Source organism: Diceros bicornis, chromosome 18 (assembly GCF_020826845.1).
Source record: "Diceros bicornis minor isolate mBicDic1 chromosome 18, mDicBic1.mat.cur, whole genome shotgun sequence".
NCBI classification, from domain to species: Eukaryota; Metazoa; Chordata; class Mammalia; order Perissodactyla; family Rhinocerotidae; genus Diceros; species Diceros bicornis.
This window is the reverse complement of record NC_080757.1, coordinates 23,608,193-23,636,018: the sequence shown is the minus strand read 5'-3', so window position 1 is coordinate 23,636,018 and position 27,826 is coordinate 23,608,193. Positions and strand designations below refer to the sequence as shown.

Genomic DNA, 27,826 nt, shown 5'->3' with positions numbered 1-27,826 from the left:
GAATTGGGGAAAACGAGATTTCCCTGTGAAGACATCATGTTTCACCTTTCTGCTGGACAGTAAATACTATAGTTTACAATGCCTGCCCGTTTGCAAAGGATTCAGCTACTCCTTGATTCCACTGTGAGGCAGGTCTATATATATGCAACTCAGTTAAGATCTAACAGTAACTTCAGGGCAGAAGCTGGCTCTCTCCCTACTTAAAACTTGCTTTCTCTGTTGAGGCCTTACCTCTCCCTATCTCCCAATTTCTCTCCTAGACATAAGTTAAAAAATAACATCCTGATGGTTGGTTAGTAACGTCAGTAAGAATTAGAACTGATGTCACTCACTCATTTTAGAGAAAGAACTTGCCCTTAGGTCTTCTAACCTCTTTTGGTGAAGGTTTCCATTTAGGAAAAAAGGTGTCAAACAACCCTCATTTTTTTTTTTGTATTTTCTTTATTATTACACCAAATAAAAGTTGAGAATTCCAAAATTCCATTTCAATTACTATCTAACCTTATAGAAAACGTGATTTTTATCCTTGACTGCTCCCTCCCGCCCCTCCTGGATCCTTGGTCTTAATTATCATGGAAACATCTAATTCTTCCAATTATTCCATGGCTCTTGCTGTGATTGTTCTGAGATTTCAGTTGAGACTTGTTTTCAAAGACTTGGGGAGCTGACTGGTTCAGAATACATTGGACTAGTTGGATGCAAATAAGAATAAACTGTACAGAAATCAGTGCTCAATACATATTGTATAAATTTGTTGAAATCTTTTGGATGTGAATGTGTTACTTCATGTGGCTTATATTAAGATTCTTTCAGACTTACTTGGGTGTTAAAGCAAACCCAAATGTGTATTTTTTGTTACAGAGCTCTGCTTTATAATTTTGTAATAAAGTTTCAATATAGATGCCTGTCCGATCTGGTGTGAGGATGCCAGAGGTCTGATAGTTAAGGAGGTGATAAACCACAGGCTAATCCCAGGCCATGAGCACACAGGCCTGCTCAAGACTGCATTCTTTTTGAACATGCTTGGGCTCTGTGGCCTTGATCAAGATATCCCTGTTCAACAGACAAAGAACCTGAAGCTTGGTGGTGGAGTGACGTGTTCAAGATCTCACAACTAGTATGGAACTGCCTAGAAGAGGATGGGAGCTGGGTAGAAAAAGGACCAATCCTATGACCAAATAGGAAGAAGTACCAAGTGAGTTCAGACATTGATGCTGATTTGGTAGAGATGGGCCTTAAGGATGTGGGTAGAGAGGGATCTGAGGACAGCCAGTGTGCCCAGTTAAGTCTTTGGGTGACCCTGGGAGATGGATGGTAGCTTTTGGATACAGCTGGGGTAGCTGGAGTATGGCTCAGAGGTTGGCCCATCCTCATGGGCATACTGCTGTGTGTGCACAGGCCTGTATATACCTTTCTGACCAGGTGCCCAGGGGAGGGGGCTCCCAAGAAGGCAGCCTTTGGGAAAACTAGGTTATGTGCAGATCTGCCTGTGACTGAGAAGAGAAGAGGAAGGAATCTTGCCTAAAGTGCGTAAAGGCTCGAGGCTGAGCCACAGCACTTTGTCCTCATTGTTCAGGGTGGCTGACCCATTGAGCGCCCAGGATGACCTCTTGTCTGCTGCCAACCAGCAGCATGTAAACAAAGACCCAAAGGAGGGCCTCCAACATTCTGGGGAGGTTTAAGATGATGTTGCTTAGGGTCTGTGGAAATACATGCAAGGATACAAAACCGTATATACAGTATAATCTCAGCTGCACAGAAAACCGTGTGTCAGAAAGACTGGAAGGAAACAGACAAAACACCTTCAACAGTGAATTGGAGATGACACCCAGCAAGACAGGGAAGGGCCAAAGGGCCAAGCTCATTACTGAGATGATGCCCTGCAGCTGGCAGGGCCGCTTTGCTGTGAGGGTGCACCCTGAGTGTAAGCGGCCAGTAAAGGCCGGTGGGGCTGAGTCTAGATCAGCTGGGCCCAAGGGCAGTGTCAGTGGCAGAATCCCAAGGGGAGAGCCTTGTTCTGCCGCCCTGTCCAGTTGCTTGGCCTGGGGAGGCTGGAGACGGGGATGAAAATTTATGTAGGTCAGTGCTCAGAGGAGCAGCAGCTTTTGTCTCCACAGGACACAGAATAAAGAGTGTCTTATTCTTGATACTGAAGCCAGACTGAATGGTGCCTATCTGAAAACACCCAATGTCCTGGGCTAGTCAGGGCAGTACTTCCCCCTCCTGCACCTTCCTCCCAACACATTTTATCCAGCAGGTGGAAACTCAGTTCAGTGAGGTTCAAGTTGGCCTCCAAGCTGACTGGCAAGCAGCCTCCCAGCAGAGTATTACCTTAGTTGAGCACCCTGGAGGAGGGCTGGGGGAGGTAGTGGTCCTCAATCTTATAGGCCCACTCAAGTATGTTCCAGAGGCTGAATCGCATTAACCTAACTCACAGAGGAAGGACAAACAAGCCTGCTGATTTGTGACTAAGAGAAAAAGAGAACTGACCCTCAGGAGTCAGCAGAACTAAGAACACGGAAGCCAGTCTAGAACCAGATGGCAACCTGACAAGTGTGCTCTCAGCCCACAACGTAAGCTGTAACGTGCAGACGTGAGGCTGTGGAAGGGGTCTGACAAGAGTTCTGAAATTAGAAGCCAGGGCGCCCTCCTCCTGGGTAGGGTCTGGCCATGCATGCCAATGTTGATTTTCCCAACTCTAGATAACTCTGTGCCAGCTCTGTGCTAAGTGCTTCATAGAAGGTATCTTGAGTTCATTTATTCTTTACAGCAACTCTGTGATTCAGGTGCAATTCCTATCCCCATTCCTCTTGGAAGAATGGAAGCTCAGATGTTAAACAACTTGCTAAGGTTACAGCTCTTAAGTTTCAGGGCTCAGATTTGAACCAGGTCTGTCTACACCCACACTGTCCAATGTGGTAGTCACTAGCCACATGTGACCATTTAAAGTTGAATTAAAACGAAAACTTCAGTTCCTCCGTTGTGTTAGACACATTTCAAGTGCTCAACAGCTGAATGTGGCTAGTTCAAAGCAGCCACTGAGGATTTACAGGATATTTCCATTGCCGCAGAAAGTTCTATGGAACAAGCACTCGTCTATACTAAATTGTTTTCCTTTTATTTAAATAGATCAGCCTCGGTGGCACAGGAGCTGTTCTTTGTAAGCAGATTGTATAGATTTGTTCTCAGGCGGGTTTTTCTCTTAAAGAGCAGTCTTGTTTCCGATTTTGGGGAGGCAGAGCCTCCTGGAGCCCTGTATCCCACAGAGAAATAGCCCAAACAACCTCCCTTTTCTTCATAGAGGCCCCATTTTCCTACCTGATCCTGGTTCCCTCCCTTTAAACTGGGACCCACACTCTGTAATAGGAGAACAACATGGAGAATTAAGTCATAAAATTAATTTTTTCTTCTTTCAAATGAGGCTTCATTCCTGGCAAAACAGGCCAGGCTGAATACAAGTTTTGCCAACTATAAGAGGCATTTCTGAGAGCAGTCTTTTAAATACAACTTTAAAATGAGCCTGGAAGCAAAAGGGGCAGGCAAGGAGGGAGAGGTGATTGCCATCAGGAATGGCTTTATGGACAGTTCAACAGCCAAGATTTCTCTGCTTAATTGCTAGGGAAATTTTCGGAGGTGTTGGGGGGAAAAGGACAGAAATAACTGCAAGATATTTTATTTATTAAAAAAAAAAGCTTTTTAAAGACGGAAAAACCAGCACCCAGATCTGAAAGATCTATGGAAACCAGCAGGAGAAAGTGACTTGATTGGTGGCACCCACTGCAACTAACTCCTGGTCGGGAAGAGACCATGCACGGCTGGTGGGTTTGGGAAGATGCACTGCTTGGAGAAGAAAGCCCATCCCCACCCTGTTCTGCCCCTCGCCTGCCTGTCCCAGCCAGAGCCCAGTACAGCAGTGTGGTAGGAAAGAGTAAGGCATGAGGGAGAGGGAAGGTGGCAGTCCTAGCAGGGAGCTACCAGTCTCCGTTTCCGGATACATGCCCAAATCCATTCCGGGGAGACCTGCTGGGCCTCAGGGTTCTTGTCCCTGCTACCCAGCACATGTGTGGCTGAAGCCATGTCAAATTCCTGCACCAGGTCCCCATCAAATGCCACAAAGTAGCGTCTGAGACGGCTGAAGTCTGGTGTGGAGGGCGGCAGGTAGAGCCGCACCCCAGTGAAGATGTCCAGCAGCACCTGCAAATGCACAGGGGTCACAAGTAGGGCCGGACCTGTGCTGGGGGAGATGGGTCTCCACCCCGATGAGCACAGGCCAGAGGGTATGGAAGTTAGAACAAGAGCCGGAGACAGAGAGAGCCTAATGGTCAGGACACAAGCAGAGTTTACTGGAGAAAAGGCACAGGCATCAAAACCCTCTTCCTCCAAGCACTCCAGATTACGCAGCACTGACATCCCTCCATCCCTGCCTGGAGGAAAAGGAGGGAGCACAGATGGGTCCTGACATCAGGGACCTGGAGAAGGGAAAAGTATGTGTCTCTAAGGATCATCCAGTGGCTGGCAGGCAGGGCCAGTGGCTCTCAGATTCAGTGATGTTGCTGGATCAAGCAGTCTACCTGCACAAGGAGCTAGACTTGGGGAGCCAAGAGCCCTGCTCGTTACTGTGGATGAATTCAAGGGCTTTAGGGAAAAGATGGGTAAGGTTCCACAGGTCTGCTGGGGACTGGGTTCAGGGTTTGAGTTGCCAGACTTCTGGGCTTACTCTTGGCTGGGGGTGGGGTGTGGGGTGGTGCAGTCACATCGTATAGTGATCAAATGTTTGTCTATCTGCCCTTTGGGTCATCAGCTCCCCCCAGGGTTGAGCCCAGTTACTAGCCTCAGTAAGTGCTCGATAGCTCTTGTCAAACCAAAGAGTGACAAAGGAGTACAAAGGGAAAAGGTTCCTCAGGTGGGAGGACAGTCACCAAGCCAGTGCCCTCTCCCCATCCTGGCTGGCTGGCCCTGCCCCGCCCTGTGCACAAACTCACACTGCTGCACTCCCACACCCAGATTGGGCTTTCTCCCCTTTAATGTAATTTGTGACTTGGGACCAACAGCCGGGTGGGTCCCTGCAGCCTCTTGGCTAGGCTGGGCTGTTCTATCGCCTGCCTGCTGGCACAGCTCTCCTTCCTCTCTGCTCACTGGCCAGCCGCCTCTGCAAGGCAACAAGAAGGCACCGGATGGAGCAGCGGCACTGCTGGCCCTGCCCACGACAGAGGAGCAGCTGCAGGCGGGGAGGGGGTTTGGCCATTAGTCCCAAAAACACCTTGCTTCATCTCTCAAAGTTCATGTGCAGAGGGTTGCGAATGTGAGGCCCAAAGCGGCCCCCTGGTGCACTGCCATTCTTACCCTCACCTTTGTTTGGCATGGGGTCTCATCGGGAGCCTTCCGCTTCTCCCCCGTTTTCACGGGAGAAGACTCTGTAACCAGCTTCTCTCCCGCTTTCACAGGGGATGGCTTTGCAGTCAGCTTGCTGCCTGCAGGAGAGAGCTCAGGATAAAAACTAAGAAGAGGGTAAGGGGAGCTGATAACGGTCCCTGAAGTCAGGGCAGCAAAGGGCCAGGCCCTTCGTCTGCTATGAGCATGGGTGAGATGGGAGGGAAGAGCTGTAAGCTAAGCCCTTGAGCTCAGAGGTGGCTTATCCCTGGAACAGAGTGGCTATCCCAGGTCCTGTCGTTTACTGAGCAGATGGAGAGTGCCCAGAACAGCTTCTGTTCCATGGCTGGACATGCAACAGGAATGCAGTCACTGTCAGCTGCGGTGGACAGAATCACATGAGCTCAGAGCTGGAATCGGAGAATGGGTCCCTGTCCTTCCATCTCTGCCCTCACACCACCCTCTTCATCACCCCAGCCCCTCCCTTCTCCTTACCGCCTTTGCTGTTGGGGCTACTCAGCTTCCCTCCTGCCTTCTTGGCACTGGTGGACGGCTGCTTAGGGGACGCTCGGGGGGCCTTGCAAGACACAGCAGGCCCCGAGGTGCCCTCATTCTCTCCGTTGCTGCCCCCTATAGTGGAGCTCCCCTCATCTCCAGCCACTACAGTGAAGTCAGCCCTCTCCTTGGACAGTTGGTACAGTTCCTGAGGAGGGGGGAGGGAGAAGGTCAGGTGGTATCATCCCAGCCACTGGCCTCAGAGATGCTCTGTGTGGAATGTTTCAGGCACATGTGGCCCTGGGGAACAAAGGGGAGAAAGATAAATAGCAGGGAAAAGAAGCTGGCTTCCTTGGTGCTTTTCTAAACTTCAGCCCTATTTCTTGAGTAATTGGTGCAAATCACTCTTCTGTTCCCCAGTTCTTATCAGCAACACAGAGACTGTAGCCTGGGGCCAAGTCCTCAGCAGGACCCAGGGCTGCCCAGTGGGCTGATGAAGGCAGGGTTCCCTACTTGGAGATGTGGGCGGAGGCCTAGTGCCTGGCCCGCCAACAGCTTGGTCTCCCTTTCTGACTGCCTGCTTTGCCCTGTCTCAGCGGAATGGGAGGAAGGAGAAGACACAGGACATGAGAAAAGGCCAGAGGCCCAAGGTTCCAAGGCTGGGACAGTGGGATACAGGACACACATGCTGCCTAAGAGCTGGCACCTTGAGTTGGGGGAGGTTAGTGGCAGATTTCCAGTCCTTATCTTCACGGATTCGGGTGCAGCGAGGGAATCGGATGGAGATCCCATCGGCAGTGTGAGCCTCAGATTTGGAGAATTCAGCCCCTGTGATCTCCCACACGGCAGCTTTCTGTCAGGAGTAAGTCAGGTCACTTACTGGTTGAGAAGAAAACATCTCCCAACCAGTTAGAGGCAATACAGAACACTTAAAACCAAAAAAGCACTGGCTAACAGGTGGGAGATGGGTTCTAGTCCCACTGTGGCTACTGATGCTATGTGACCTTAGGGAAGTCCCTTCTCTGGGCCTCCATTTCTCTTGTCAGTCCAAGAGGGGATTAGGCCTTCTTGGTCACTTCTAGAGCAGACCTTCTGTGACTAGGGGATGGGTAATCTCTTCCTCTTGCTATTGAGGATGATTCCTCAGTGTTGACTGGCCGTCCCTGTGCCTGTCACTTGGCTGAACAGTCCAGATCCCCATGCCTGAGTGGACTGTCAGTGAGGCTGAGTTGACATCTCTGTGTCACTAGAGAATTCACAAGCTCATTCTGTGGGCTGGAGGACCCCAGGCCACCGGGCTGATACCTTTGGGTCTGGGACGATGAAGTCAGGATAGTAGATCTTATTGATTTTCAGCCAGCTGGGTATCTTGCTGGGATCCTGGAGGAGAAAAGATGTTGTCCTGGGCTGTTTCCAAGCCAAAACAAGACTTAGACCCCCTCTTGGTCATGGGCTTGTGACAAGAGATGACTTATCACAAAAGGCAGCCTAACGCAATGGGAGCCTCCCTGCGCAGAGAGGGTGTGGTCTAGAGGGCACGCAGGCCAGTTTCCACAAGGTAGGTACTCAGAGACTTTGAAGGCCTAATAGTGCTCCCATGGCCAAGCAGCAGCTCTCCTTTCTGTGGAGACAGATAAATGATACCTGCAGTCCCAAGTGCTGCGTCTCAGTAATGATGGCCAGTCCAGAGGCCAGGGCCAACTAGGACCCTTCCTCACCTTGCTGATCTTCACCATGTCCAGTTCCTTCTGCAGGCGGGCAAGTGTCGCGTCATCATGGCCTCCTGAACACTTGGTGACTGTGCACCACTTCTGGCTGCTTGGGTCATAGCAGCCCATGAGGAAGATGGACATCATGCCACCTGGGAGGGGGGATGGGCTAAGTTGTGGGTGGAGGGAGCCAAGTCTGCGAGCCCCACGTGCCCAGTGAGAGGCAGCCTGCTGGAGGGGAAAGGGCCTGGGCCTTGGCATCAAAGTGCCAGAGTCCACCTCTTGGATCTACCTCTTACTAGCTGTATAACAATTTCCTCTTCAGTAAATTACGGATAATCACGCATAAACTTGTTGGGCTCTGGTGAGTAGTAAAAAGAATTAAATAGTGCCTGGCATAGCAGACTGCCCAAAAGTACTGGTTCCTCAGAACCCAACTTCCCCTCCAGTCAGGAAATTCTGATTTTCCCTAAGAAAAAAGCTGCCAGGCCCTGAAGAAACAGTTGGAGGTGAACTTCTTTGTGCCAGGCTAGTACAGGGTATTCTTGCCTGACCTCTCCCCTGCCCAAGTCTGTAGCTCTCAGATGTCCCTGCCTGAGATGACATGGGCCAGCTGGGGCCCCAGAACCCAGAACTTTGGAAGCCATGACTGGCCATGCTGGCAAATCAAGCCAATAAAAAGCCCAGTCTGTACCCCGAGTGGAACTTCTCAAAGAAATACCATCCCAGGGGCCAGATGTCACCCTGACCTTTGCTCCCTTGCCCATAGAAGGCCCCAAGGACCACCAGGTCAGCTGTGTCAGCCATGGCCCCCTCATTCAAATAGTCTTTCTTCACTTTCAGCCAATGCCGCTTTCCAGGCTCATATGTACCCTAAGGGGAAACGAGAGAGACCACGAACTAGAATGAAAACTCCATGAGGGTGGGATTTACCTCTTAGCATAACATATCGGATCTGTCACAGTGCCCAGCCCGCTCTGGGGAAGAGCCCTTAGACTCCAGGCACTAAGGAGACATACACAAACCTATCTTCTGATCCAGAACAGACCTGTCCAAACCCTGGAGAGGCGCCCCTCTGCACCCACCCACAACCACCTTAGACCGCCACCGCCATCTCCTGGCCAGGGCTGGAAAGGCTCAGGGGAACAGCTTAGAGTCTACAGGAGAAAGCAAAGGATGTGACTGTTTTACCTTCACGTCCTTCAGCACCAGCCCTTCCAAGCCCTCTCGGATCACCCGGTTTATCATGTCGGCCAAGTCTGAAGCTTTCTGAGGGATAACAAGAGAGATATTGAGGTTGGTGTGAGAATAGAGAGGGTGCTGTGGGAGTGAGGTGTAGGTTGTTCCTTTTGGCACACTAGTAAAGTGCCCACCTGAATATAAGGAACAATAGGGTTGCAAAACAGGGACCTTCCCAACCAGAGAGCTGCTGTGGCTTTGAGACACAGGGAGTCCACTTAGGAAGCTGTCTCATGCCCTGCCCTTCTAGGTGGAGACTAGTAGACAACATCACACCTGCAGCCCCCATGAGAAAATAATTAAGACTCATTCTCCCAGTCACACCTGACCCAAGGGATTCTCTACCCTGCTTTCAGACCACTAGGATGCTGCCTAGCATGGTGGGGTCTTTGCTCACCATGACTCGCTTCATTTCTGAGAACATGATCCGGTTGGGAATTTCAACCATGTTATCATGAAGAAACTTCCGCCGCTCACACAGAGGCCTACGGGGGACAGGACAGGAGAGCTGAGGTCAGGCCAGGATCCTCCCAGCCCCATTAGAAGTTCTGAGGAGGGAAGAGACACAATGATAAACTGCTGCTTCATGAGAGTGTTTGCCATGGTTTAAAGCTCTCGTGTCTAACAGTTCTGCCTGTCAAGGGCTCCATCGTGACCAAGGATGGACAATTGTGAGCTGTGGTATAGAGCTATGTCATCATTGTAGTTCCTGTTTCTACGTCATTGAGCCATGGAAGAACTGGCCTCTGGCCCAACCAGATTGTATAAATTCTGGTCCCACTTGAAAAACGACTCTGACTCTCTTTTTCATCCCCTGCACCCTGCCTCACCCCAGGCCCAAGGCTGGCTGGTTCTTGGGTCAGCAGGCTGACACGCTTCAGGACCTGAAGCCCAAATCCCAACTCCTACCCGCAACAATTTTTTGTCCCTTCAATTTCCTTCCCCTTCCACACTCAAGGATGAGGGCTGGTGTGGGAAGGATGGGGGCAGGGATACATTTCTAAGTGTGGAGGGGCCAATACTGGTTTCTCGGGCCCAAGAATTTGGATGCAGCTAAGTCAAGCCTGCTAGTTCTCCCTAAAACGGTCCCACCCACAGTTCCCCTACAATCATGAGTTTCCTGTTGTCGGCCTCTTCTGAAAGCAAAACCTCTAAGCTGAAAACCATCTGCCTGTGTGTCCCTGTGGGTACTGTTGGAGAAATAAACTGAAACCTTACTTTGCTCACAGTCTATTTCTTGTCAACAGTCCATTTTGCTGTAGCAGAGAAACTTCCCTGGGGGTTTGGGTTTCCTCTGTGACTCAGGCTCTCAGAGATGAGATCTAGTCCACACATCGCCTCTTTTTAACACTGAATGGGGAGTTGACTGCATGGCAAGTATGCTACCTCTCAGCTTCCTCCTGCCGCTGCCCAGCTCCTGGGCACAAAGAGGCATATGCTCCAGCCCCTTCCCCTCCCTCCTTTCCAATCTGAACCCTCCACCTCCCCACCCAGGAACCGAAAATAGATTCCTCACCTGTCCATCAAGCTGACATCATTGAAGTAGATACAATCAAAAACAAACAGGCAGACATTAGCATCCTGGAAGGCAGCTTTCTGTAAGGGAAAATGAGGTAGTAGGTACATGAGGGACAAAAATAAGTGGGCGTGAAAAATGGGGATTACCAGTCCACCTCTGGAGACCCTCTGAAGCACCTGACAGAAAAGTCCTATTTGTGCTTTGAAGCCCATGGGCCATAGAGCACTGAGCAGATGGTCCTGAATGGAAACCAACCCAATTATAAGTTCCCAATACCAGCTCCTTTTAATGCAAGAAAACAAAAACAAAACACATCGAAACTCAGGGCTAAATTCAGAAAGTTTAGAAACGAAGAAGAAGCCCAACCCTAAGTACCAGATATAGTCCTCCCCATTCAGACCAATAGCACATACACATACATGCACACAGCATACTCTTTCTTGCACATTTGGCCCTGAGCCAGTACCTTGTGCACTCCCAGAGTCCCAAAGGGCAGTGGTTTGCCTGTCTTGTTGTCAATCAGGAGCACCTCAGAGTCCAAGATCATGCTGTGGCCTCCAGGGAAAGCCTGGGGGATGTGGTCCTTAAAGTGGGCCACCTGGAGGCAAAAGGGTCACTTAGGTGAGGGAGGAGAAACTTAAAGCAGGGCCACGGAAAGCAAAACCCAGGCCCCAGAAGGCACAGAGAACACCAACATGTGGAAGCCCAGCTAATGTGCAAAACATAGACCTTGTCAGCTACCGAGACAAGAGGAATAGGGTATGTTTCAGGACCTCTGTCCGGACCCAGGAAGAGGTCGGCCCATGCTGAGTCACCTTATATGGGCTGCAGAGAAGGAGAGTTTGGAAGAAAAAGGAAGAAACAGATAGAATGTGGGGGAAGAAGTGGGGTAGACAAACATGGAAGGGAGGGAGAAAAGGCAGGCAGGCAGAGATTTGTGGGGGAGCACAGACTGGTGGTATAAAAAATGGAAAGGAAAAAATGAACCCACTCAGGAGCAGCAAGGAAACACGAGGAGCGTCTTCTCTGAGTGGGAGCTCTGAACTCACAGTCATCTTCAGAATGAGTAAGAAAAGAGGTTTGGAATTGGATTGTTTTCCTGAAAAAGGCAGAGCCCTAGTCTCTGACAGTTTCAGATAGGGAGAAGTCCCACTGTAACCCATGGTAGCCCCCGTCAAGTGACGCCAGCAATGAGGTCCAGATAGCATGACTATGGTCCAAGTCCTCCCCCGGGCAGGGCACACAGGCCATCATTAGCTATGAAGCTTGAAGTGGGACAGGAAAGGCCTGCACATCCATCCCACTCCACCGAACCAAAAGCACAGGGGAGCCCAGGGATGGATGAAACTTGGGTAAGGGAGAGCAGGGAAAGGGCTCTAGTTCTGGAAAGCTGTGCTCAAACTTCTTCCTGGGTAACAGGAGAGGTCCCTCGGCAGTTTCACTATGCCCCACAGAGCAAGTGAGCCTGCACTAACGCTCCACGGGGAGGCCACTGCTTAGTTCTCTGGAACACCTGAAACAAATGGCCTGACTGCTCCGCGCTCCAGCAGGAAGGCAAGGCTGAGGTAAGCATGTGAGCCATATAACACACCCCCTTCGCCCCTGGGGCTCTGAAAAATGGAGTCTGAGCTAGGAAAGAAGGGGTAGCAAGGACAGGAAGTCTATCTCCTCACAAGCTACTGGAGCCAGATGTTCCAGCTGCTTTTCCCTGAAGACACCCCTAAAGGCTCAGAGGCCCTGAGAGCTGAGAAGGGCTTAGGAGTGAGGTTCTCAATGCTCCCTGATTAAGGGCAGGAGTCTGGGTTCCCAGATGGCTCCATGGGATTTTGTTTACATCAGAATGTAAGCTTCCAGAGGGCCAGAATTTTTGTCCATTTTTTTACTGCTGTATGTCCACTACCTAGAACAGTGCCTATTACAGACTATGCACTGCTTGTCAGACTATGCTTGATAAATATTTGTTGAACAAATTCATGACTGACAGCTCAACAGTCCTTTGTACATGAGTCGTAATTTAGCTCGGGCGGGGGGGGCACACAGGACATGGAAACGCAAAAGACAAGCACTGTAGGTCACTCACCAGTGATGCTTCCCTGTCCTTGGGGCTCCGTGCTGATTAACCCAAGCCTGGGCTCTTGGGCTGTCCCTACTGAGCAGCCCCTCATTATTAGAAGACTCCAAAAATGAATAAATGAATTCATTCATCCATTCAACAAATACAAAACAAACCCTATTGTGTACCAAAGCTGGAATGGTTATGGAACTCTGACCCTGAGATTCTTAGAGGCAGGAAAGAAAAGACAGTCCCAGCAGAAAGGAAAGGACCTATACCTTGTGAGGCAGGACGGGCTTGAGACTGCGGCTGAAATAGCTGAAGTGGTTCCCGTTCTTATGCACCTGGACTCGCTCCCCATCATACTTGATCTCAGAGAACATGCCGTTAGGACACTTCTTCATCGCATACTCAATGGACTTGCAGGCCTCGGCCTTGGGGTGGGGAAAGAAAAGCCTGGAGACTTACAGGCGCTCTTCCAATGAGGGGCTGCTCAGCAGAGACAGCCCAAGAGCCCAGGTCCCAGGGACTGACTGCCAGAGCATACCCTCAGGGCAGGCTGTTGAAGAGGTGAGGGAAATGGGAAAGGCTGTGCAGTGTCATACTCTGACAATAAAAGCATCACCGGAGTTGATGTAGGAACTCGCATTTTGAGGAATATAAATGCAATTCATTGTAGAGCAGATAAAATTTCACGGACACAGCATTTCATTTTTTTGGTCAATAATTTAGGATCTTGCAGGGCCTCTGTCTTACTAAACCTATCAGTTATCTCAGCACAGGAGGTATGTAGAGGTAAGATTCAAGAGTGCAGGTGACAGTGAGGCTGGCAGAGTGGCAGTGATCAGGGATCCCTAGGACAAGACACGACACGGGAGTGCTTATTCACGTACCTGTGCCATCCTGACTCAAACAACAATGACTACCATTTTGGGGGTATTTATGTGTGTCAGATTATATACACAATTTCATTTCATCCTCGATGTGGTATCTTACATGATAGATACTGTTTTCATTTTATGGATGAGAAAACTCAAGTTCAAAGAGATTAAGTACTTAAGGTTACATAGGTAGTAAATGGCAGGAATGAGGTTTGAATCTAGGCCCAACTCCAAAGCCTGTGTGAGTAGCCACTAAACTATATAAATGCCACTCGTCAAATGACAGGTTGTAGAAGAGACTCCAGAAAGAATTTTTATAAAAGTCAGAAAGGTCACTCCTACAGGTGACCAGGGTCCTGTCCCTGGGATGGAGATCTCACTATTTTGGTGCTGGCTGTCCCACATTCCTAGGAGGGAGAGAACACTTCCCTATCCCAAACACAGAACCCTAAACCAAGGCTTGGGTGTAACACACAAGACAGTTTCATAAAAAGCACTGCACACCACTGGAACAACCCAAAGGCTCTCACAGTAGGCATGGCAACATCCGTGGAGGGTCTTGTTGCACAGGAAAACTGATGTCAGGAAGGAAATCCATTTCTCAGGAAATGGGATTCATGAACAGAGGCCCAAGAAGATCTCTGTCAAGGCTGGTCCTCATTCCTTAAGATTCCTCTTTCCAGAAGAAAAGGAAGCCCAAGTCACCCTGTCATAGGAAGCCTGGCTCTGCCACTCTCAGAGCTACTCTGGAGCAGGTCGCAGAACCTCAGGGGTTACATAATATACCCCCATCTTCAGGACAGAAGACAGATGAACCATTCTAGGTATATGCTTCCAAGGGTTTCACATGTCATTCGCACAAGGAAACTAAAGACCCAGAGAGGCTAAGTAACTCATCCAAGATTTCACAGCATGTTGGTGGCAGAGCTGGGCCTGTTCAGGTATTCCCACTAGATCATGCTGGCTTCTCCTTTGTCTTCTCTTCCCCATTGAGAACACCCCTCTGCATCGCCACTCTTCCTTCCCCAAACTCCTCCAGTCAACTTGCAAGGGCTATCTATTGCCTTTGTACCCTATCAGATCTCACACGGAATAGGATACTTGGAAAGGAGCAGAAAGCAGGGCCAGAGCAGCATCCTTACCAGCATGGGCTGCACCGGGGTCATCAGTGAGGCCTGGACACTCAGAGCTCGTCTCTGGCCGGGCTCCTTCTCCACCTCCTGCTCATTGTGGAGGACCCGCTCCACCACGTCCTGCAGGTTGCGTGAAGCTTTGAAGGCTTCATAGGCATTAGGGTCAAGAGCATCTAACCTGCCGAGGCAGACAGGAGCAAGGAAACAAAAACCACTGCTTTTGACCTTATTGCTTTGGATAGCAGTCTGTTTTCTAGAGAGAGGGGGGATCCCAATATATAGGGGAGGGGTTATGTCTTACTGTCTAAAGACTTCCACAGAAAAAAAACCTCTTGGAAAACTCAGCTCTTTTGCGATACTGTGCCTGCATGGATGCCACCTTAGCAAAGACGGGGCTGGAGTGGGCAAAAGACTCACACTATACTTACTGAACATATTCCATACTTTCAATCCTAACAGCACTGTGAGAAAGGTACTCTTATCTCCATTTTACACATGAGAAAATGGAGGCTGAGCTAGGTCAAGTGATGGGTCCCACAGCAAGGAAGAGGGTAGAATCAGGATTCAAACCCAGGTCAGGACTCTAAAGTCCTGACACCAGCAGGCAACAAAGGAAGCTGGCCACTTAGTCTGTCAGAGGAGCTGGTACTTACACATGTTTTGCACCTGAGTTCATCTTCAGATCATGTTTGATCAACCTGATGATGCACTTAAGGTCATTGGCTGTACACCTAGGAGCATGAGGCACATTCGACTTGGTCTTTGACGATCTCTGAACCCCTAAACCTTCCTTCCCTATTGATTCCATCTCCCCAGGCCCCACCCCATTGGGCAGCTCCCTGACCTGGAGGCGATGTCCTGCAGGGCCTGTTGCTGCTCATCCTCCTTGGTGAGCCTGGAGAGCCGCAGGAGGAATTCATCCACCTCTTGGATGGTAAGGAGGCTCTTGGCAGCTGGGGGGAAAGACTTGCTCTGCTCAAAGAAGACTCTGATTGTCTCTGACACGTCACCCTGTCTCCAAAAACCAAAATGCCACTGCAGAAACCCGAGTGGCCAAGGGTATCCCCCAGGCTCCCAGGGCTAAAGGTGAATCAGAGATTTTAACCATCGCTCACACATATCGACCTCACTTCTTAGAGAACCTATCCCACCCACAGTTCCTGGAAAGGGCACCTCCATGTGGCATAGGATCTGGTCACCTGCCTTAGCTGAAAAATGACCCAAGAACTAATCCAGGGCTGAGCCAACTGGATTCCTGTTAGAATTTAAACTAAGAGACCAATATGGTCATCAGATAACGGGGGTGCTTGGATAGAAACTTTCCATGGTGCCAAGGCCAGAGTTAGGAACAAACCAAAGCTGAATGGTAAGCCCATTATAGGGGCTTACCAAGTTACAGGGGAAAAAGAAGAGCAAGAAAAAATAGGATCCAGGATGACAGTCCCAGGAGAGACAGCAGGAAGTCTCAAATCCTGACCCTCAAGATCTAGGCCTCTCGTGGCTCAGCAGTAGTATGATCTCAGTCCTCAGAACCTGGTGAAACTTACAGCTAAAGACTCACATATCAGCTCCTCTCATAACAGAAGCTTGCTCAAAGGGGTTTCAGTCTCCTAAAACAGTATATGCCCCAACCAGAGAAAAGAGGTTACAGGTGCTTGGCTTGGCAGAACCCCACCTGGAATGCCACCCACCCTCTCCTTCCTCTGACCTGCTCTAGGTCTCGTGCCATATCATCTGGGTTGCAGTTAAAAATGCGGCTGAAAAGCTTCACAATCTGCTTATCATTCAAGTTGTAAACACTCTTAATAACACCTGGCAGCAGCAGCTTCACTGTTAGGTACACGTCACCGTGGAAACCATCTGAAGACAGAAGGAAGGAACCTTTCTTCAGAAATGGAGCTTAAACAAATAAACACATAAACTCAAGGAACCAAAAGACATCTCCATCGCTACCTCTGCTGCCACAGTACCCTGTGCATTTCACTATAGTACAGGTCACAGCATTTGGTGGTTGGTAGTTTATGTGTCTGCCTCCCCTTTAGTCCCTGGAGGAACTCCTGCAGGGCAGAGCCCTGACTTGCACTTCAGTGTCCCTAGTGATGAGCACATTACAGATGCCAATGATGATCCGTTAGATGAATGAAAGAAACAAGAATGGGAAGATTCTATTCCAAGCCGTGCCTGTGGTTTACAAAAACCTAATCAAACATGCAGGATAGTGAATTTTCCTGTTGGTCAAATGGGATAGGTTCTTCTGGCCTCCTGGGGACAGAATAAGGGCAGAGGAAGAAAGATGCCAATATGCTCTGAGCAGAACTGGCTACATACTTTGCAGGGCCCAGCACAAAATGAAAATGTAGGGCTCTTTGTTCAAAATTAAGAATTTCAGGGGCCGCCCCCGTGGCATAGCGGTTAAGTGCTCGTGCTCCACTGCTGGCAGCCCAGGTTCGGATCCCGGGCACGCACTGATGCACCGCTTGTCAGGCCATGCTGTGGCGGCGTCCCACATAAAGTGGAGGAAGATGGGCATGGATGCTAGCTCAGGGCCAGTCTTCCTCAGCAAAAAGAGGAGGATTGGCAGATGTTAGCTCAGGGCTGATCCTTCTCACAAAAAAAAAAAAAAAAAATTAAGAATTTCAAGACAGCAATAGAAAAGCATTAAACCAAGCATGGGGCCCTGCTCAACTGTATAGTTCACATGCCCATGAAGCTGGCCATGGCTCTGAACTCTGCAGAGGAAAAGCCCATCCAGGATGCTCTAGGCCCCACCTCCTGCTGAGCCTTTCTGAAGGAAGTCCTGGATGATCTGGGTCTTTGTGTTGTAGCTAGGATTTTCAGCCACCATGGCACACAACTTCCGAAACTCGCGTAGCAGACAATCCTTGTGCTTGGGGTCACATTTGCTTGAGGACAGACTTGTCTTACGGGTAGGGCTTGAGCGGGCTTCCCCAGAGTTGTTGGGCTTGGCTGTTGGACAGAGGAAAAAGGAGAGAGAAATAGCAGAGATGATACATTTTGCCTTGCTGAGAAGGAAGAAAGGGAAATTAGACACTCTGCTGGTGCTCTATATGTAGCTTCACTTAATCTCTCAAAATAGTCCTTTAGGGTAGATATCATTATACCCATCTTCCAGGTAAAGAAATGGAGGTCAAGTAATTTCTCCAAATCTCACGGCAATTAATGGTAAAGAAACAGTGGCCTCACATCAAAGCAGGAGATCAGCTGATGTGCATGTCTTTATATGAGTGCTGCACAGAAGAACAAAGGCTGCCTTCATGCCAGGAGTGATCAGGAGGATCTCAGAGCAATTGTAAAGCTGACCCCTGACAAATTGGATTGAGGAAGAGACAAGAAGTCAAGGGACATGTTAGTCAATGTGAAATCACAGCTATCGCAGATTGCAGGAGCTGGAAGAGACCTCCAAGATTATCCAGTTCAATCTCTTCTTACTGATGAGGAGACAAAAGCCTGAGAAGCGAAGACATTCCCAGCCTCTCGCCACTCCCACCCGCCTCCATCACCACTCTCTTTTCTGTCAAAATAAAAGGTGGTCAATGAGCAGAGCTTTCCTCCAGACACTCCAAAATAACTGTACAACTCTTGAGAGATCCCCTCTTACCTCCTTGTGACCATTTCCAAAGCAAATTTCATTCTGCAAGCTTGTAGCAGAGCCGTTACAAGTAGGCTGCTGCTATAAGCTTCTTGTCTGGGCTTTGTAAATTATAAACCCATCCTCATTTCGGACCTGAAGTCTAAAGAGGATTTTAGGGGGCAAAATCTCCAAAGCATCGATGTTCAGCAGGTCGCGAGAATGAGAACACCCTGTTTCTCTCGACTCCTCCCAAAGTCCCTTCCAGAAACACGCTGTCCTTTTTGTCACCTGCACTCTCCTGTGTTTTTATCTTTGGCCTACCATTAAACAAAAAACAAACTTCAGAGTTTTAAAATAATAAAAATCCCATAGAGTCAGACACCGTTTTTGCGACCTTAGATCCTTTAGTCCTCGTGAGAACAGTGTGGGGCAAACGGGGCAGGTATTGCCACTCCCACTTCACAGATGAGGCCAGAGGCGAAGGGACTTGCTTCCCCGAGCAAGCTGTCAGGCGACAGTGCGGGAACCACGACCCAGGTCTTCTGACCTCAAGTCTAGGCTTCTTTCACTCACATAAAGCTACCTCTCCAAACAACTTCTGAGTCCATGTGTTTTAGCTTTCTTTTTTTCTACCTGAGTCAGTCACAAGAATGTCTCCAAATAAAAGAGGTAGCAGGGTGTAGGGTAAAAGTGCACAGATGTCAGAGTTGTTAGACTTCAGTGTAAATACTAACCCCATAGTGAACCTGAACATCAGCTTTCTCATTCATAAAATGGGCCCAATAAAATACTTCCTAAGGATAAAGGAAGAACAAATGAAACTACATAGTAAAAGGCTCTGGCTCAATGCTATCTGTTACATTAGGCCACGCATGACATCTCCCTTCTTCTTACTCTCATCTCCAGTTGGGCAAGTTTAGGGATGCAATTTCTCAAAACTCTTTCATTAACAAAAAAACAACGAAGTAAAGGGCAGGTTATAACAATCTCTGTCTGACCCAGGTAACTACTTCAAGGGGGAAAAGTCTTGACAAAAGAAACATCTTTTTGCCGCAACAGAGATTAAAGTACACAAAGAAATCCTATACAAGTGGAGTGTTGAGAATTAGCCATACATCTCTGCTCAGATGGAAGCAAATTATTAATGAGACTAGGTAGCACAGCATCCTCACTCTTAGCCAGAGTCCCAAATAGCCTACCAAATTAAAAGGAAGACTGTAACAGCTAAAGTAGCCCTAACCTATCTTACCTGAAAAGCCAGAAAATTTCCGGGGATTGGTATTGGTGACAAATGAGGCACCTTTCACTGGAGATGTCACCTGGCCAGTGGCTGTCAGCTTAGCCTGGACAACAGCTTTCTTCTTTGGTGTGCTTGCTGCCTTAGAAGACAGATCTGTAGGACCCCAAAAGAAGGGAACATATCCTTCAGTGAAAGATCTCTGAGAAAGCTTCCAAAGAATCTACCAACTGCTCTTACAGCCCTGCTTGGCAAGTTACCACCATGGCATTACCCCCAAGGCTGGCTGCTGGCTGCTGGCTGGCCAGTCTTTTTGAGTGAAGGTAGCAGGTAACAGACTATTGGGAGGTCAGGTGTTCTGGGGACAAAAGACCCAGTTACCCTTTTATTCTATTAGTAACTGAAATTTTCATTTAACTCTCTACCTCTTATCCCACATATAATAATTTCCAGATTATCTGGAGGAAATCAGAAATCACATCTCAATAGATAAAACTTGGGGACCTCAGCTCCATAGAATTAGCCCCAATTTATAGATGAATAAGAAAGTAAAATGAAGATGGATAACAGAGCATGTCAGTTTGGCACAGGAAGGAACACTTCCAGCTACTGAGTTATTTGACAGTTTAACTCTACCTTCTATTTCTCTTCCTTGAATGAGACAGGACAAAAAGTAACAAAGGCTGAGGCCATTGGCTAAGGCAGGGCAGGGCAGAATAGGGAGCTTGAGAAAGGAATACAGAAGTAGTTTTCTCTCCTGGAAGTCTTTTTTCCTCTCAAAGAACAAGGATAGATGCCCAATTTTAGAACCACTGTTAGAGCCCTCCTACAGTGACCAGACCATACTTAATCAAAGATACAAATATTACTTTAAAGATGAGGACACTAAAGGTCATAAAGGACTAACTGGATTTGAAAGTATCAGTGTAAGATTTCTAAACTATGCATACATGTGAACTATTATGTATCTGTTACGTATTTTCTAGTTCTATCTGCTGAAAGGGCTTAAAAGTAAAGACACCTCATGGCAAAAAGGAAACGCAGCATCCAGATTTTGGTTTCTAATGCCATTCTCCATTAACAGGAACTAGGATCCTTCAGAGAAATGGCTGATTCTAGGGCTAGGGTAGGATACATACAAGGTAAACCTAAGAGCAGACTATTATGCCAGAAAGTAAGGAGGTACTTTTAACACATTTTTAAAAAAAGTGATGAGGGCATCCAGGACAGATAAACCAGCTTAAAAGGGCTCCCAACTGGCCAAATATGGGACAATTAAGTACCAAATTAATAAAGTACAGTAAAATTATAAGCCACCAAGAAAAACTAGTAATCTATGAGTCCATACAGATAATAAATTGATAGATTAAAGGGGGTGGTGGTAGGTACTCGAGTCTCCAAAAATGTCAATGTCATAAAAGAAAAAGAAAGACTATGGAAATGTTCCAGATCAAAGCAGGCCAAAAAGATATGACAACTAAACGCAATACCTGATTCTAGATTGGGATTCTATACTGGAGGGGGAAAAAAGCTGTAAAAAATATTATTTTATCAATTGACCAAACTGGAATACAGATGGTAGATTAAAGTATTACATCAAGGATAAATTTACTGAAGTTGATAGCTGTATTATAGTCATGTAAGAGAATATTCCTATTCTTTTTTTTTTCTTTTTGTAAGGAGATCAGCCCTGTGTTAACATCCACCAATCCTCCTCTTTTTTTGCTGAGGAAGACTGGCCCTGGGCTAACATCCGTGCCCATCTTCCTCTACTTTATATGGGACGCCGCTACAGCATGGCTTGCCAAGCAGTGCCTTGGTGCGCGCCCGGGATCCGAACCGGCGAACCCAGGGCCGCCGCAGCGGAGCGTGCACACTTAACCGCTTGCGCCACAGGGCCAGCCCCCTAGAATATTCTTATTCTTAAGATATGTACATTTACTATTTAAAGGCAAAGGGCCATGATGTATGCAACCTACTCTCAAATGGTTCAGGAAAAAAAACCTCTGTGTGAAAGGGGAGAGTAACAGAGTGCACATGAACACAAAAGACAAAGCAAAGAGAGAAAATGTTAACAATAGGTAAATCTGGGTAAAGGGAATATGAGCATTCTTTGTATTATTTTTATTCTTACAACTCTTCTGTGAGTTTAAAATTATTTCCAAATAAAAAGTTAAACAAAAAAAAAACAAGAAAGAAAAAAAATTGGCCTCGACTCTCCTTATCCCTTTTTCTCTCAGCACTTAAGATGAGAAAGTGTTCTCTACCCCACCTGCAATGTGCTGGCTTATCTGTTCCTTCTCATTATCTTCCAGTTCTTCCCAACCTTCCAGCTCCGTGAGGTCCTCAATTTTTTTCGTGGTGGCCCGGGCCCGCTCCAGTTTCTCAAACATGCATTTAATGTGGTACCACTCTTTCATATCACCCCCGGAATCTGAGAAGGGATTGGGTACTACTTTGCCGATTCGGCACACCCCCTTCACAATCTTTTCCTTGCATTTTTTGCAGCCAGCTGTGCCACGCTTGGCATAGTCCACACAGAACCGTTGCTCAGCCATCTCACAGGGGCCACTGCAGAGTCCCACATGCAACCTTGGCAAGTAAACAAGGCAGGTGGCACGCGGTCTTAGACTGCCTTCCTGAAATGACAGAAATGGCTTTCTTCTCTGGAGGAAGCAGCGCCCATGAAGCAGATCTGTTTTCGACCAATGGCTGAATTGTCTGATGTCAGGCCAGTGATGTTGTTCTCGGATTAGGCACAGTTCTTTTCGGCTGAGTGCTCGGAGGGTTGGTGGGAAGAGGATCTTGAAAGCCAAAGTCATACAGCTGCATGAAAGGGTGAGTCAGAAAAGGTGAGATACAAACAAGGAGCTAGGCTTCCAATTTTCTCAAAGGTCAAAGTCCTAATACAGTCCATGCTGACTAATCAAACGCATACCAAAGTATTAAAGATTTATTGCCTACAGGATGAAGAAGAGTTCCGATACAGGGAAATTCAGTTTGCAAAAAGAATGTTCAATGATCTAATGTACACATGTATATCTAGTAAATCACAATCAAGAGAATCCAAATAACGTAAAAGCTTTTCTCCAGCCATCAGCAATATCTGATAATCATAATGGATGATGATCCTTAAGTATTACAAGATCCTGAAGTTTCTTTTTAATCACCAATAAAAATGACATTATGTTCATGAAGTTTTTAACGTGAAGTATAACATACATGCCATCCTCAGAAAATAAATAAGCCACTATATAGATTTGTGACTTAATCAGAAGCCCTATTTTGAGAAGCAACTAAACAGAGCCTAGAACAGACTGCTTGGGTTCAAATACTAGCTCATTAGCTACGTGACCTTGGTAGGTTACTTAACCTCTCTGTTCCTCAGTTTCCTCAACTGTAAAATGTGGATGATATTAGTACCTAACTCAAGGGGTTGTCATTCTAAGGGTAAAGCCCTTAGAACAGAGCTGCGCACACACAGGAGCTCAGTAAATACTGGCTCCTATTATAATCAGTGAAGCAGCTATCCTTTAAGCAGAGGCTCCCTATGTGCAATTAGCCTGTTTATAATTCAGCACCTTGAATCAGGGAATGCTGAAGTAACTGGATGGCAAGAATCAAAGAAACTGATAAATCAACCCAAATGGAAATAGGGATCATATCTGCATGGTCTCCCCTCACCTTCTTATATTTTCCAAAGTATCTTCACAGTTCCAAATTGAAATATACTGGAAATTATTCTCAGCATGCACACCGCTTTGTCGTGAAATCGCTACTGGGTTACAACGAAAAGCAGGCTTTATCTACTGCAGCGCAACACCATGCAGAGGAGAGCGCGTGGATGGGAATCACCGATGGGAGTGCAAGGGTGACCGTCCAGTGTAGGGACTACATTACCCCCTCCGAGTCTCAGTTTTCTTATTTCTAAAACGGAAAATAATACCTACCTCACGGATGGCTGGGAAAATTAAAATGAATCCATGGATGATGGGCTGGTGGGGGGGCTCTGACTCCCTGAGAACGCATACAAAATGTGCACATTCATATATGTACATTTTTTCGGAGACAAGGTCCATGGTTTTCATGAAATTCACAAAGGGGTTCTATAACCCGCAGAAGTTCAAGAACCAGAGAGGTGAGGTAGGTGCGAGTATGGCAGGCCCGTAAGGGGAGCTCAGAACACTTCAGGTCTCCACACCTTCCTCGGAGGAGCCACCCGCCCCCGTGATCCTAGGAGCCGAGCGGAGCGCCCTCGCGGCGCCCCACCCTCCGCAGGCCGGCCCGGGAGGCGCTGGGGCGCGGAGGCACAACGCTGCTTTGAGGAAACCATCTGTCCCACAACCCCCAACGGCTGCGGTCTGCATTTCCTCAAAGGGAGGCGAGTTCTAGGAACCGCTGAGGCCTGAACGCAGGCCCGGCGAGCCGCGCCGGGCCGGGAAGTGACAGCCCGGCGGCCGCCTTTCCTGGAGGGCCTGACCGCTTTCGGCGGAGTGGGCAGCGTTACTGGCCGCTAGGGAGGCGGGGAAGCGCGTCCCTCGCTTCGGGCCGGCCGGGGGCCGAGGACACAGCCCGGGGCCGGGGAACGGGACGCGGCGGGAAGGTAAAGGCTCCCGAACGCCTCCCGAAGCGCCCCGACTCCGGCGCGGCCCGAGCGGTGGGCGGGGGCACCCTCCCTGCGCGGCCCGTGGGGGTCCCGGGGAGCGGCGAGCCAACCCCCGTGGGCTCCCGGGGGGCCGCCACGTCACGGAGGGTGTGCCCGGGGCTCCGCGGGCGGGGGAGGAACCGAGGAGCGGCTCCGGGCCGCGCCGAGCCCCGGATCCCCGGCCGCCTCTCTCCCCGCTGCCCGGTCCCGCCGCGCCGCCCCTCACCTGCTTTCCTGGCTCCGGCGCACACCGCAGGCCTCTGACCCGCCGCCCGCAGGCCGCGCGCAGCCACGACGGTTGTAGCGCCTGTCTCTTTAAATCCGGGTCCTAGAGCTGGCGCAGCGCGCAGGCGCAAAGGTCCAGGCCACCCCCCCCCCCCCACACACACCCCCACCCCCCGCCGCGCCACGCTTCTCCCCGCCCCTCGCCTGCCACGTGGGCTGTGGTCCGGTGGGGCGGAGTGAGCCTGTGGGCTGGGTCTGGGAGCGTGGGGGTGGTTGCTTATCTGCGATCGCCGTGGAGTTGCGGGGACGTGGTGGCGCCCGGCGACGCAGCCCGGCTTGAGCTTCTGAGGGTCCTCTGATTTGCTCATAACGTTAGAGATTATCTAGTCCTTAAAGATACTGATTGAGAAACTACATTGTAATAAGCACGGGGAAGGCAAAGACCGCGTCATTCAATCTATTTTTCTGTAATCCCTCTGCCTTGTGTCCCGCGCAGTGCCCAGCTCATAGTAAATATTCAGTAAATATGATTGAATTGAAAAGAGGTACTGGATAGAGAGATATAAAGTGTAAAGGAATGATGGGGAGAGTAACCCCTTGATTGTGTAGAGATTAGGATGGCTATTTTTACAAAAGAATAGCAGGCTCAGAGAAGGTAAGTGAACTTGTTCAGGGTCTAGGAAAGGCAAACAATTGGACAGTGTTAGGTAAGCAAAGATCAGATCCTGGAGGGAATTCTGTGCTATGTGAAAAAGAACTTGGCCTTTAATGTGGAGGGGATGGAGAGCCATGAAGGGCCTTATGGAATAGTAACTACTGTTGAAGCTAGACCGGGGAGAGGCAAGGGAATCAATTAAAAGGTTCTTGGTGCTCCTGCAGGAGCACAGATACTAAAATTAGAAAGATACAGAGAGTAGCATGGCTTCTGCGCAAGGATGACTGCAAATTCGTGAAGCATTCCATATTTTTAAGGAAAAAATTTTTTGCTTTTTCTTTGTATTGTATCTGTAGGAGGTGATGGATGCTAACTAAACTTGCTGCGGTAATCATTTCACAATATATGTAACTCAGACCATAATGCTGCACATCTTAAACTCATACTGCATAGTGGTGTCTGTCAATTATATCTCAATAAAACTGGGTGGGGTGGGAGAAGGTTCTTGTAGTGAGCCACGTGAGAGATGAAAGTGGCCTAGACAAGCTCTGTTATTTGGGGTGGAGAGGAAGGTGCATTTTTTGATAAGCATTTAGTTAAATTATCTTCTTGATAAAATGCTCATTTAGAGATGAGATGAGGATGATTTGAGCGAGCAGGTAGATAATGGTGGCTTCAACTGAAATAGGAAAATGAGAGGGGAGGAGGAGGATGTATTTGGGGTAAAAGGATGAGTTTTGTTTTGAATATATTAAGTTTGGTTGGTTGCGGCCAACCACAGTCCCCCTGTGTGAAGTGAGGAAAGTTTTTAATGTGCCACAGAATGGACAAGGTCTTTGGGATTGGAAGGTCACTGGAGGGTCAAGTCCTAACTCTGGCAGTTGAGCGATACTGAACATATCTCTATCACGGCATTTACTACGTTGTTTTGAAAATCCTCTTGACTGTATCTGTCTTTTTACCCAGCCCTGCGCTGTCATCACGAACCACGTGTGGCTTTCTTGAAGTGTGGCTAGTCTGAATTGAGATGTGCTAGAGGTGTAAAATACACACTGATTTTGAAGATGTGTTGCCAAACAAAAAAAACACTGTAAAATATCTCATTAACATATACTTATGTTACATGTGGAAGTTGATATTTTGGAGGTGTTGGGTTTGATAAAAATATATTATTAAAATTAATTTCAACTGTTTACTTTTTTAAAAATGTGGTGACTAGAAAATATAAAACTGCATACTTGGCTCACATTGTGCTTTTTTTATTGGACAGCACTGCCCTAGACTTCAGAGCTGTTTGTGGAGGGTGACATCTGTGCCTTATGCATCTTTTTATCCTCAGTGCCCAGAACAGCACTGGGCAGATGGTAGGCACTCAGCAAATATTTATGAATAAATGAATGAAACCCATAAGTGAATGGAATGAATGAATGAAACTCTCAAAGTGATAAGCTCCCTCAGAAGGGTGTTCATTACATTGTATCTTTGACAATGTTTGATGTAAATATGCAAAAGGACTCAGGCTCTCGCTGTTTGTTTTGCTTGATTCGAGCTCCAAGGAACCTCTAATGATCTCTTTGACTCAGGCCTCCCACTGTAAAATGTAACTGGGTGTGAAAGTTGGCAGTTGCGTTTCCTTAGAGAACTGGGAACTGCTGCCGAGGAAAATGAGGTAACGGGTGGTGGGAATAGCAGGGCTTTGAAATCACATGGACTTAGGTTTGAATTATATTCCACCCCTGACTGTGTAACCTTCTTCTGTTTTCTTAACTTCTCTGGCCCTCAGTTTTCATGGTGAAATGGGGATAAAAATACCTCTTAGGATTGTGTGTGACGGTTAAATGAGATGGCTTATATTAACTTGCAAACTGCTTGGCATTTAGAGGAATTTCAGTAAATGTATATTCCCCTCCACTCCCCAGCCTGGATACATCCTTACCACTGCAGTTTATCCATTCAGTGAGTCATCAATCAGTGCAGTATTTATGAGTGCCTGCCCTATGTAGGCACTGTGCCAGGAACAGAATGCAGCAGTGAAACAAAGCAGACAAAAAATCCCTGCCCTTGTGGGGCTAACAGGTTAGTGTGGGAGACAGATAATAAACAGTAAGTAAAATGCATGGTGTGTAAGGTGATGATGGTGCTACGGAGAAAAAGAAAGCAGAGGAGGAGGATAGGAGGTGCCAGGGAGGGCGGGGTGGGGGTTGCAGTGTTCAATACAGTGGTCAGGAAGGCCTCACCAACAAGGTGACAACTGAGTAAAGACTTGAAGGAGAGCCACGTGGAGTTCTAGGGTAGAGAGAGCAGCGGGCAAAGGTCCAGAGGCCAGGAAGTCTGTCGTGTTGGGAGATGAGCAAGGAGCTGGGTGTGGCTGGAGCAGCAGGAGTTAAGGTTGAGAGGAGCTGGGGATGAGGTCAGCAGGGTGTCTGGAGACAGATCCTGTAGGGCCTTGTAAACCACAGTCAAGATGTTGGCTTTTACTGCAGGTGAAATGGGAAACTAGTGGATTGTACTGAGCAGAGAAGTAACATATCTGACTTAGGTTTTAACAGGATGGTTATCACTCTGGCTGCTGTGTAGAGAAACTGAGAGATGAGTTAGGATAGCTACTGTAAAAATATAGGGGAGAAATGTGGGCAATTTGGGTGGTAACAGTGAAAGTAGTAAGAAGTAACCTGGGGTTTCTGGATCCCTAGGGAATCTGTGGATGGGCTCACGGGTGTCCTTGAACTCCCTGAAATTTTATATAAATATTTGTGTGTAAGTGCATTTTTGGAGGGAGAGCATCTATTGGAGTCTCAAAATAGTTCCATGATCCAAATCAAGAACTATCTTGGTGACGAATAAGCAGGATACCTCCTGCCTGTTCCCAGTTATTCAAAGTCCCACGATTAAGTCTTTCCCTCAGACCTTGATCCTAAATCCTCCAGCCACTGATGTGTTTGTGAGCCTCTCAGAGCTTCTGCCACTCCCTTTAAGACTGTAGCATCCTTGACTTCCAGTTTAGACTCATTAGGATTGTTAAGAAGAAGGAAAAAAAAATCACAGGGAAATGGGTGGATTCTGTTCGGATTTT

At 48.1% G+C, this 27,826-nt stretch overlaps 1 protein-coding gene and 1 non-coding gene across 6 annotated transcripts; one reads left to right on the top strand and one right to left on the bottom strand.

Moving 5' to 3' along the window:
• Window positions 1–421: 421 nt before the first annotated feature.
• On the bottom strand, window positions 422–24,191 carry LIG3 (DNA ligase 3). 5 transcript variants are annotated; one of them, XM_058560362.1, is made up of 21 exons: window positions 24,100–24,175; window positions 23,179–23,245; window positions 21,501–22,054; window positions 19,241–19,384; window positions 17,169–17,366; window positions 16,108–16,259; window positions 15,244–15,410; window positions 15,053–15,130; window positions 14,409–14,577; window positions 12,664–12,819; window positions 10,799–10,930; window positions 10,330–10,409; window positions 9,211–9,298; window positions 8,766–8,843; window positions 8,324–8,447; window positions 7,584–7,726; window positions 7,171–7,245; window positions 6,572–6,718; window positions 5,866–6,073; window positions 5,350–5,471; window positions 422–4,194 (listed from the first exon to the last, which is right to left on the bottom strand). In XM_058560362.1, exons 3-21 carry the CDS (start codon window positions 22,048–22,050, stop codon window positions 3,961–3,963), a joined length of 3,045 nt encoding a protein of 1,014 aa, XP_058416345.1. In that variant the 5' UTR covers window positions 22,051–22,054; window positions 23,179–23,245; window positions 24,100–24,175; the 3' UTR covers window positions 422–3,960. The 5 variants fall into 5 exon arrangements, with proteins under 5 accessions (XP_058416345.1, XP_058416343.1, XP_058416344.1 ...); XM_058560360.1 differs by lacking the exon at window positions 23,179–23,245 and having other exon boundaries at window positions 24,100–24,191; XM_058560361.1 differs by lacking the exon at window positions 24,100–24,175 and having other exon boundaries at window positions 23,179–23,432.
• Window positions 24,192–24,965: 774 nt separating this feature from the next.
• LOC131418031 (U6 spliceosomal RNA) lies at window positions 24,966–25,067 on the top strand. The gene has a single exon (XR_009222827.1). It is a non-coding gene; the product is annotated as a U6 spliceosomal RNA (small nuclear RNA).
• The last annotated feature ends 2,759 nt before the right edge of the window (window positions 25,068–27,826 follow it).

Coding starts and splice junctions, on each gene's coding strand:
- LIG3 (XM_058560360.1), bottom strand. CDS start 22,050: ATGACTTTGGCTTTCAAGATCCTCTTCCCACCAACCCTCCGAGCACTC. Junction 7,246..7,583: donor ACATGGTGAAGATCAGCAAG/GTGAGGAAGGGT, acceptor TTTCTCCTCCAG/GATCCCAGCAAGATACCCAG. Junction 6,074..6,571: donor CTAACCTCCCCCAACTCAAG/GTGCCAGCTCTT, acceptor CCCCCTCCTCAG/GAACTGTACCAACTGTCCAA.